This window comes from Topomyia yanbarensis, chromosome 2 (genome assembly GCF_030247195.1).
Source record: "Topomyia yanbarensis strain Yona2022 chromosome 2, ASM3024719v1, whole genome shotgun sequence".
Lineage (NCBI taxonomy): Eukaryota > Metazoa > Arthropoda > Insecta > Diptera > Culicidae > Topomyia > Topomyia yanbarensis.
In genome coordinates, this window is record NC_080671.1 from 189761927 (window position 1) to 189774381 (window position 12455).

The 12455-nt window shown below is 38.6% G+C and overlaps 1 protein-coding gene across 1 annotated transcript in view; it reads right to left on the bottom strand.

Moving 5' to 3' along the window:
* Positions 1 to 3029: 3029 nt before the first annotated feature.
* Positions 3030 to 12455, bottom strand: part of LOC131682489 (serine/threonine-protein kinase meng-po) — a 108200-nt gene continuing 98774 nt past the window's right edge. The window contains exon 2 of the mRNA XM_058963991.1: positions 3030 to 4592. Coding sequence (XP_058819974.1) covers positions 3177 to 4592 — 1416 coding nt within the window. The 3' untranslated portion in view covers positions 3030 to 3176. The remainder of the gene's footprint in view (positions 4593 to 12455) is intronic.

Here is a 12455-nt window from a genome sequence, read left to right on the forward strand (position 1 = left end):
TGAAATAGTGCAAAAAGATTTCAGCCCGCCGGACACCACACGGCTTTGCTTCCCGATCGAAATCAGAATTACAGAAAAACGACATGTCATCTTATGGAATCTTAATGTAATTGGAGGTTATAAATGTCAAATAAGATTTTAAATTTTTCTTATATTTTATTATTTGAATTACTTTTGTAAAACATCGAATTAAATACACTACAAGAAATTTCACGATGATCTCAATGAGTTTTCAATTTGTTTTTACCGATTGCAAAAGTAGTTTTCTGTTTCATGTCAGGGGCAATTTTTCTCATCTTGATTTTGATTTTTAAACTTCAACAATGACCAAATGTATAACAACCTGAGTTATTGAAGTTAAAAGCTGTATGATTATGCATTCGCATTACATCAGCCAAAGTTTCTGTTCCTCAAAGCCACACCAGAAACTTTTTTAGGCAGGTGCAACCTTCCCTTCCTAACAAGATATAGATTTTATTTTTAACATACATTGGTTCACGCTCAACATCACAATATATACATGCTGAATCTCCAGTGTTGTTCCGATATTAATTCCTTGCATGACGGCTGATTTTTTGCCAAACTGAGAAGAAACGTGAATACCACCTACCATTTGTCCAAACATACCGTCAGTTAGTGGACTGAGATTTTCGTATGATCTACTGTGCAGAGGCCACCATTATATTGAAATCCTTTGCTTTTTATTGATTAAGGTAAATTCCTCGTTTCATGAAATGCAGATTAAGAGATTAAGAAAACTCCAGCTCACCCCTCTCAGCGCCCCCGTTGGAGTCGATATTTTCATGAAAATACAAAAAAATAAGAGGAAAACTAGCACAAGTCCGCAGGTTGACGATCAGCCTGTCGATATACGACAACATATCAATGCGGCTCAATCTTGGATGAAATGTGTATAGGTTTCACTCAAGGCGGTCACATAGGACAACAATTGATATTTGGTGTATTCGATATATTATATATATATTATGCCGTGGTTTGTGAAACTGCGCTATGGGGCCATCGTGATGACCTACAAATATTTTCAGTTCAGTTCTAAAGGCTAGATCATTTTGAAATGGCAAACTTATATTTTGCGATAACGGTGCTCCCAGTGGTCAATCATGAAAGCATTTAAAGCATTTCGTTGTTTGTATTTATTTCCGCTCACAGTAGTTCCGATATATTTCTCAGCCTTGTAGAATTTGAGGTCGGGTTCCTAGATGATTCGAGTTTGTTTTCGTGAATAAGTTCACGAAAAAATTATGATTTAGCAAGAGATCTATTACTGTGGCAAGCAAACAAGCTTTTTATCACACAAAAGATAATGAATTCGGAAGCATTTAAAAGGATTTGGCTCAATAAACAGGTATTTTTCCATCAAAAAATTCTATGATGGTTCAGTTACGTTTTAGCCATATTTGACCAGCAGCCATGATAGCAAGGAAGGCGTACAATGGTACAGCGACAATGAAGTTAGTTCATCTCAAAAGAGCTGAGTCCGCCAAATTGACGGCGCCGGTGGTTGAGTGGTAAGCGTGACCGTCACTTATTCCAGTTGATCTGGGTTCAATCTCAACCGAGGTTGTTGAGATTTTTCTGTGGTGAAAAAATCTTTCGTCCTTTGGAAGGGAAGTAAAGCCGTTGAGTTGATGGATCGATATGTAATCTAGATAGTGAAGTTACCCCTCTGGCGTCGGTAAAGAAGATTTAAAATCCAACTGCTATACTTTCTAACAAATATCTCCTCCTCCCGTGATACTTGTGGAGTGCGCAGTAGTATATACGGCCTCTAGCAAAAGCAAGTATCAGTTTATTTTATCCTTTTAATAAAGTTTCAGAAACTGTAACATGGAATATAAATTTTATTTACGAATTAAAAAAAAGGACAATTATGCGTTGAGTAGAATTTTGGCTTTTAGAAACTAAAATACTATTTAAGAATTTTTGAGCTTAGAATGCAAAAAGCAAATATTTTTGAGACGGCTCCTAGTTGAAATGTTCAACTCATTTTGATTACTTGCTGTATGAATTAACACCGTGACAGTTGATGTTAAGTATTGTCGTACCCGTTCGTCTTTTGTGACGATCATCACTGGGTACAAGGGCAGAGATGCACAAAAAAGATAAGTGGGATTAATTTCATTTGTGATTTGACAGAACTGATACACAGATATTCTCAACGAAAAAAAACTTACTGCCTGACTCCATACACTGGGATTATAAGCCCAGATGCTCATATCAAGCTACGTACGTTAGAAAAAAAATGCTAATGCCTTTTGCAAAACAACTTCTGGATGAAAAGGGGGTCCCTCCCTGGATTCTTCAGTGGATGCGTATACGTAGAATTTCCTTCGTAGATTTTTCGGTATTCGAGTCCAACTAAACATTTACCATTAAAAGTAAGGAACATTCCATTTACAAATGAAAAAATAAAGTTCAACTTATGTTTAGAAATATAAATAAAGTTATGCCGTTTCACTCATCATAACTAATAACCGTTTAAAATTCGATCATGTTTTACTAAGATGTCGTGAATACGGACCAGTTGTGCGTGAATGGTAATATATTACTCTCAATAATGATTTCTTTCAATATTCTACCCACAAAATTAATTGAATTTTACAATTACTGAATTGTTTTATTTATTATAAATCTCTAGTTTCATCGCATCAAAATCTAGATTCCTCTATTTCTATTTCAAAGACGTTCACAAATATATTTCTAATACATTACAGGGGTTTCGCTTTCCAGATGTATATCAACATAACATTAAATGGAAACAATCATTACATGTTCAACATTGCGATGTTTCTATCTGTTTCGCTACTGCCGCAATCAGCTCTTCTAATTCATTATCTATAAATATGTATATGTATTCTCCTAAACATGTTATCACCTGCTAAAAGACTAACAAATTATGTTTTCTCTGTTGCACCATCTACGCTCGTTGGCTGACTTTGGTTATGGTCATGTTTTTTTTCTCCATTTTATCACACACATAATTAATGTAATCACATGTACTATCTATATTTTTCCGAACGACAGCACAGCAGCTACTGGGAAGGTAAGGATTTTTTTTCGCACGTGTGCTGCGTCTCCAGCTGTACTTGCTAGCTAACGGGGTGGACCTATCGTCATTTGTCATTCATGGTATAGTATTGAAGGTCCGCACTAATCTATTTATAGCGATGCCGACTGCGTATGCTGCTGGCCTCCCTCGTCAAGCTGGTCGTCGTCAGTGTAGTGGAGGTCGTCATAGAGGCCGATCCGATTATAGATTCACGCTTCGAGTAGTGATAGGACTTTGAATCATTTTTGTTCCAGAATGAGAAATCCTTTACATCATCCATACTATCCTGTCGGTTGAGGTCATTTGTTTCGAGCCACTCGAGGACTTTATTACGCACCGTGTCCTGATCTGTGCCGAATGTTGGCGTCGTCTCCGGTGTCAATCCTCCGACACTGGTCATTCGTCGGGCACGCAGCCGGCCCTCGAAGGAATTACGACTCTCCCGATGGTTGATGTATTTGATTGAGTCCTGATCGGAAGACGGTTGCTGTAGGATATTGCTTGCAATGTTCGAGGTGGATTTAGAAGTGGTTATCTTATTATCCAGCCATTTATTTTTCATGTATTTCATAATATCAGTCACTTTGGCCCGATCCTCCTCAGTATGATCGAAGATTCGCCGGAATGCTCGCAATAAACGTGGAGTAAATCGTCGGAAGTTTTCCGGAATTTTGGTGGACTCACGTTTCTGGTACTTCATAAATACGGCGTACTTGGAATCACGGACCCAATCAGCCGATTTCCACGGTGTTGAGCCTATCAGGCAAACGTACAGAATGATGCCAAACTGCCACGAGTCAGCCGATGCTTTGCAGATGAATCGCTCATTTTTCACAACCTCTAATACTTCTGGTGGTAGGAATGATATCCATGTTTTATTGTTCTTACTGACTAGAATGCCCTCGCGGGTGGTGGTTCCGAAATCACACAGCTTTATTCGAGAAAAATCCGGTGTAAATACTAGAATGTTCTCTAGTTTCAGGTCGCGGTGCACAAGTCCTTTCAAGTGCATGAACCCAAGCGCAGAACTAAGCTGCTCGGCTATCTTTTTGCAGCTTGACTCCGGCAGCCCATTAGCACCGACATTTGCAGCCAGATCCCCGAATGGAGCGTGTTCTTGAGCGTAGACGTAGTATTCGTTCGTCTGGAATTTAACTTGGTAGCAGCTGAGAATGTTTGGATGGTGACTGAGCTGATAGTTGTAGTGAAATTCTTTGATAAATTCTTTCAGCGTGGTTAGTTCAGTGTGTATTGCTTTGAGCACAACAGTGGTCCCGGTTGGTCGGTGGTGAGCAAGATATACCTTCGCAAAACAACCTTCGGCGATGGTTTTCTCGATATCGTATTCATCGCTGATGTTCATAAAAGCGATCTCCATTTCCGGAATGCGGTGCAACACGCTGCTCGTGTTGGACAACCTCCGGTAGTTGTGATTGATCGATTTGTACAGGTTGGTGATTATTGATGTGTCGGATTTGCTCTCGGATAGCTTCATCACGATGCTTCTCGGTATATTTCTCATCTGAAAATAAGGAAACAAAGGGAAACCAATTAATGCCGTTGCCATCGAAATATATCAGAATGGAGACGTTTCAAATGTAGTGGGATTCACTGCATTGAATGTCAGTATTTTAAATATATTGACTTAAATCCGGTACGTTGGATACATTTGAAAATTCTTGTTATTTGAACCTGTTAACAAAGAAAATCATTGCTTCAATGGTTTTTCAATAAGCAACGAAAACACATAATCTCATACATCCTCCACTTTCAAGTGATGCAATAATGAAATATATGATAATGGAGGCTTTAGAAAGCTGATGTCTTTTGAATGAAACACGCCCGCTATCATCTTCGTTATCATACAGCTAGAGGCTCATGTGCAATTCACATTTGAATGGGGCGAGTGATTCAATAGAGAATATATACAAAGTGCGCCTTGTCAATACAACATGAAATTATTGAATTATGCAAGTGGAACGAACGGTACTTGAAGGTGGCTCTAATTCTTTGAAGGTGCGGGTAGAGATAAATATACTACAGTATGTAGGGTAATTCCGTGTTTTAGGCCTACCAACAAGCAATTGTGATTCTATGACAGTTGTTAACAGGAATGTGATCTGATAGGATGATGAATAACAGAGAACTGTAATTAGTGAGAACAGTCAACGTTAGGATTTATTTATTTAGATGATTCAACCATGAAGCAGATAGTAGGGAAACTGTGCTGAAAGGATTAAATATGTTGAGGTCGGTCAAAAACCTATTTTTAGTCTTTCGTCTTAAAGTATAGGTTGTTTAAATGTTATCCAAAATTTTCATGGAGATCCAAGAAGCAAAGGACCTCGATCTAACTGAAATAAAACTCTATGATTTGGCACCTCGTACTAGTACGGATTGTATTAAAAGAATCATGCCGAAGTATCGAGAAGTGGAATCCGTCACAAACTTGGATAAACTTTTTCCCTGGCGTGGTGCGAACGGGGTTGTACCAACCTATACCGTCTTACTTGACTTTCGAGGGAAGATCATCCCAAGGTGTTAACTGCATACAAAGAACCCTATGCACATACCCTGGGCAGACGCATACGTGCCAGTTCTGTAATCAGACGGCACACTACGGTAAGCCATGCTCCAGAACAACTAAAGCAAACTCATCTACAACCACCACTACCAAACAGCCTTCAACATCTTCTGATACACAACAGACAGCCGGCCTAAAAATGAATGCCGATCGAACAATATTCCACGGCATCTCAAAGCCAACAGTTAACGTACGCAGGGAAGAAATAAACAAGAAAGAAAACGGCTATATCAAAGTCACTCGAAAATACAAAAAGCACAAAAAATCTAACAGCGACAACCAGAGCCAATCTAGCGATGACGATATGGCCACAAACACGAGCGAGGGGGAAGGCAGACAGAATTATCAGCAAGCGGCGGAGGATACACCCGACCATCGCTCACAGCCCGGAGACAACTTGACAGCTCCCATATATTGAACTCATAAGCAAATTTTGTGGTGAATTGGTTATGTCATGGCGGCTCGAATGGAGCAAAATTTGAAAAATGCGCATCCCATTTATTGTTTTCCATATCTCTCGACAAACATATGATTACGGCTTAAAAGCCAACTGTCACAATTCTCTTTGAAAGGAAATTCCGGACAAACCATTAATGGCTAAACACATTTCATAGCAGTTAATGAAAGAGGAAACTTTTCTCTTTTGTTTACTACCAATATCTGTGGTTGACGAGTAACGGTTTGTCCGGAATTCCCTTTCAAAGAGAATACACATACCTAAACAGAAACATAGATTCCATTTTGAATTCAAAAAATCCAAAATAAAGTGAATGAATTTTCGGAAATACGAGAAGATGACTTTCGAAACCAAGCCACTTCCACTTACATTGGAATTTCCGAAAATCTTCCGGATCGAACATCTCCCCAGGCATGAAATCCTCCGGTAGATGCCGTGCCGTTAGGTTTCTATCAGACTGGAGCCGAGTAAAATTCCAGAATAATTCTGAAGGGATCCGTACCAAACCATCGCAATATCTTCTGGACAGCATTATTGCAAAAGTCGAGCAAAACTCTGGCAGGAGTCGAACACAATTGTACATTCCTGTCAGCATTATTGCTGAAATCGAGCACTAACGATTTGCTGCCAGAATTCTGATAAAAGCACACAAATTCTATTCAAAACCAATTTTGCTAAATGTGTAGGAAATCCTACATATATTGTTTATTTTCCCGATCAAAATACTAGAATTCTTGACGTTCTTAATGAACTTGAAACAAGATGTCATAGGTTCATGAATTTGTAAGCTTCATTTATATTTCTCGAGAAAAAAGAACCAATGATAGCCGTTGCTAAAACGACTTCCAGCTAAATTTATAATAAGATAAGATTTCTGTAACATTGCTGATTATTATTCTATAATAATAATTTTCTTTATGCACATTTTGGAAACGCATTTTCTAAATATTGTTCTAGCCGCATTGACGGTGTTCAAAACACACGTAATGAAACACGCTTTTGTCTAACTTTTTCGGTTCGTTCTTCGTGATACTCCAGGCAACTGGCGTCCCTACCTCTACATACAGAGTTTGACAATACGCAACATCGTTTTTCCACCGATCAATGGGGGTCAGTTTGACAACGTCAAATTGCTTGAATTGTCATCAACAAACAGCAGTAACCGTAAACAATAGAAAACAATGCACACTTTATCTAATTTGATGCAAATTAAAATGCTCCTCGTTTGTATTTAGACAAATTTTGCTAACTTTGTTACAAACAATGTTTTTTTGTTGACTACGCCAATATGACGTCATGTCATCCTCTTGTGGTACGCGTACAGAGAAGGCATACTAGCGCCACCATCAAATCGGTGGTACATAGATGAAACAAGCGCTATCTGTCAAGTTTTCCCTGGGTTGATCACTCACCACCACCCGGTCACAAAAACGCGGACGAACATGGTCAGGCGATTTAAACAGTTTGACGTTTGACTCAACTCGCCTTTTCTAATTGCCCCTAGGAACAATTGCAATTAGCGAATGCGATTTAAAGGCAATTTCAACACTTAGACAAATTTTCTGGCGGCTGAAATTGGCTTATTTTTTGCGATTTTCAAACATGGCGGTTCATGTTTGGCTTAAGCTTAAAATTGTTTTTTTTAATAATTGGCGTGTTCTCGCTGGGTGTACCCCATTAGGCATAAAGACATTGGGCATACGGACATTTGGCATACGTACGTTAGGAATAATGGACGTTAGGCATAAAGACATTAGGCATAATATACGTAAGGCATAATAGACGTTAGGCATAATAGACGATTGGCATAAAGGACGTTAGGCATAAATTATGATATTAAAGTATAATTGTAAAGAAATCACTTTTGGCGTTGACGGCCTCGGGTCGTAATAGCACAAATGTTTGAAATTTTCGATGTTGTAGAATTACTCTAAAAGCTGATCAAATTCGATCAACATTTTATTCTATTGTATATACTTGAAGAAATCTTCACTCAGATAAAAGATGCATAAGGAATGCTTGGCATGCGGAAACTGAGCGTGGGTTTATGTCTTTGCGGACAACCGATAAATTGCACACGACTAAAATAAGCTAAACACTCTTGTTTAAAATCAGTTTCATTCGTATAAATTACGCACATGTTGTTTATAAACAACAACGTTTTAAAACAGCTATAACTTTTGATTTAGTCAGAAACTCACAAAAACAAATAAGACTAGTAACTGGAACGATTACCTTGCATTTCAGCGCTAAAATTGCCTAGAACTGAAGTTATTGCTATTATCCTGATATAACTCCGCTAGAGCAGTGCTACCAGAGATATTTTCAGTTAGCGTTGATAAATGGAATTTTGATCTATCTTCGTTATTTCCTATTGTTATTGGAAACTCCCAAAACGCATCAATTTGGACCGTCTTCGACTATCTTTTCGTAGCATATTTCGTTTCGGTAACTCGTCACAGTCAGTGTTGCCACTATTTTTCAAAGAATATCTGGCAGATCAACTAAAAATGTCTGGCAAAATCTGTCACTTAACAGCGACCTCAAAGTCATCAAAATTTATCAATAAATTTTTAATAAATTTGGGAAAATATGTCCAAATTTCCAAAATGTGAGTGCAAACACTTCTATAATTCAAAAATCTGGCAGAATGAGAGGTTTGTCTTTTTGTCTGGAAGTTGCAAAAAAACTCTGGCTGTGCCAGATAAATCTGGCATAATGGTATCCCTGGTCACAGTACACAATAAAACTCTCTCTATTGAATTGTTTTGAGCATCGGAAGGTAAATATTGAGCAGCCTCCAGCGCGGGTTTTCAGAACGGGTTTTTCCTTTTTTTCTTAAACCCAATGAACGCTAGAAACAATTTGGGAATGAAAGGGTTAACGTAGATTAGATCCTACATGCATGCATGTTGTAATTGTCCAAGAAGAAAATATATAACCTTGAAGAACAACCCATGAAAGAAAGAATGATGCATTTTATTTTTCATTCAACGAATATACGAATATTGCTGCTTCTATATTGATTATCTCTCATATTATTAAGGTCAATGATTATATTCTTGAGGCCATCGAAAATTGAACTACGGAAACTGTCTGCTATGAGGGAGAGTATTTTCGTGTACTGTGACGAGTTACCGAAACGAAAAAGGTATCGTCATTCGTCACAAACATAAAATCCGTACCCTAATGCTGATGCTGTACATAACAATGCAAGTTTCCATTGGTGCCAAAAGTTAATGTTTGTTCATTATTATATTTGGATACAACTGTATTGGTAATACATCTAAGAAGCTTGAAATGTGCTTGTACCAAATCTGTTCACTTAAATAAATGAATACTTTTTTCATTTCGTCGACGGAAAAATAGAGAAAAGCTTTACACTACAAGTAATAAATATCTCGCTTGCTATTTTTCATTTTGCAGTCTCTTTTTTCTAACCCGAAAAAACAAGCGTAAGGTTAAAATCTCTATATAATACTTTTGTGAATTATGCCTATCGTCCATTATGCCAATCGTCCATTATGCCTTACGTATATTATGCCAATCGACCATTATGCCTAACGTCCATTATACCTAACGTATTTATGCCTAACGTCGCGGACCCGTTCTCGCTTCTATTTTGTTTGTCTAGTGAACTTCATTTAGCCAACGAATGTGGGAAATTGTGGAATCGTGTGGAAATATAGTGGAACAATATCTCTGATCTAAAGTCTTAATGAAAGTCAGATTGTGGTAAGTTTTGGTGTGAAATACGAATTTCACCATTGATCCTTCCTATAGTTTGGTGGTGATTACCTAGTGTACTGACCCACACTACTTTTACAGCAAACGGCAAGTCACGGCGGATAGCCTAGAACAACGTTTCAATAGCCTTCCGATCGCCAGCATCTAGTTTAACCTGCCTGTCCGCCATTTCGTTTACTGGGGATAAAGGGGCAATTAAGGGCGATCAAATGGCGCGCTTCCTGGGCGGGTAGAGCGGCACAAAAATGACGACAGCAAATCGCCCAAATGTTGCATTCAAAATAGCCCCCTAATTTCCAGCAATTCGCTTACAATAGCTATAGCGTGAGGGCACATCATTCCGTGCAGTAGATACAGAACACTAGATTAGGATTGTCGCTGGTGTTCCCATTGTTTTCGCCTCGGAACATGTTTGTTTTGCTTCCGGTATATATCTGTCAAAGTATCGAAAGTCTCTCTAGTAAAAGTCCTTGGTCCGCGCTTTTGGTACACGCAGAAAAATATGGCCTGCTTTTAACCACAAACCGTTTAGTTGAACTTCAAATTGAGTTTGCCTATTTTTCATTTCAGTCTCGTTTATTCTGCTGTGATTTTTATGCATTCAAGATCGAAAACGTCCAATGCATAAAATTTACAACATAATAAACAAGAGGCAAACAGAAAAATGATGTGATATCTGCTATGTAACAAATTTCTATGTGGCATACTATTATAATTTCATTAATTTTCCCATGATATCTATGCGTGACAGGTAATTTTTATCTGCTACTACAAATTGCAAAAAAATATGTGCGAAATCAATATATTCAATATAACAAATTTTGTCGGTGTAAATTTTCGACTGTTATTGTTATGAAATGAAAGAGTTTGTATATACCGCACAAGGAAATGAAAATTTATCAAAATTTAGTACAAGTTTAGACAAATTATGCATTCTAATTAGTGAAAACACATTAGTCAAGAATGACCATTGTTTTGCTGGCTAAAAGAAACAAAAACGATTAGACGCTATGAAACGACGATAGAGGATTATTTTTTTTTGCTTTTTTATTTGGCCCATTTGACAGGTATATCCCGGAATCAAAACAATGATGTGCTTGTACCAAATCTGATAAATTTTGATGACCACTGATGCCAGCGACAATCCTAATCTAATGTTCTGTATCTACTTTCCGTGCACCTAAGGCATGAGGAAACCTAAATTCGTAATGAAAAATCAATCCAAATTGTTAGAGTTATGCAATTGATCCCACTGGCTAGCAATTTTATCATGTTTCTATGGAAAATTATAATAACAGGAGAATTTAAACAGAATTACACAAAAATTGTAAAAATGAAATATGTGTTGTTACACCGAATTCTGCACATCATATATTGCACTGATTGAAATTCCGCGCACAGATGCTTCAAATTAGGCAATCCATTAGACGTTTGTTTGACAATCCAACGGTGGGTTCTGTCAACAAGTCTACTCCTGCGAACAGAAAAACTCGTCCGACAAACATCTTTTGTTAATCCGATTCGTTTGATGTTGGATCGAATCAACGATATTGTCGGACGTCGCACCCCTCGGAGTAACGTCAGAAGAAGTAAAAAAGAAATAATCAGCTGATCAGAAACGTCTCATGGATTGCCTAATTCCTTGCAGTTAGAGGTGTGCGCCACGCCTCCGCCGCCGCGCCGCGCCGACGATTGCATGTAAAAATAGTAAGCACATCGGCGTGACGCCGGCGCGCCGCTGATTTTTACCTGAAATCGGCGGCGCGGCCCACACCTCTACTAGCAGTGCATTATTTAGCAGGATTCCAACAAAAGTGGAAACTCATCTACATTTATTGGATTTTTTATGAACGTGTTGTTCAAGAATACAAAAAATTACCTGGATAGAATTTTTACTCAATTTTCGGGTAACGTTTGAATAAGGTTAACTTTGGTAACCGCGGTGAAGATAAACATTCTATCTTTTGAATTGTTTTTTTGCTATGTGTTCGAATAGTGCACCCAAAATCCGACGGGCATGTTTCTATTACTTTTGGGTAAGATTCTATTGTCTTTTCGGTAACAGACCACGCAATTGCGCATTGCGGTATTAAACTCATATTCCCGCAAAGGTAGTAAACGGTGGAATGACGAATTTCGGTTGCTGTTCATGTATGCGTATCACACAATCAAACACTTTTTCAGTATGTGTCAACCTTGGCTCTGTTCGGATGTAGGATAATTCGGTCGTATGCTATGATAGTATTATTACCGAGCTAAACCAACCGGAATCCTGGTGGATCTCTGACCAAATTCAGGCTGGAATCTGGCCCAATATTGGCAGAAACCAGCCAGAATTACGGATTTTTTACTGGGTAGGTTGGATAGTGGAATAAAAAGTTTAGTCGGTTTCCGGATCCGGCCTAGCTGCCAGATCCGGACCAGTGCCCAAATCCGGACCTCCCGGATCCAGACCAGTGCCCAGATCCGAACCAGTGCCCGGATCTGGATCAGTACCCGGATCTAGCCCATCCCCTTTTCCCCTTACCAAGTCCGGACCTGAACCAGACCCAGACCTGGTGCTTAGATCCAGACAAGTGTCTGGATCTGGACCCTCG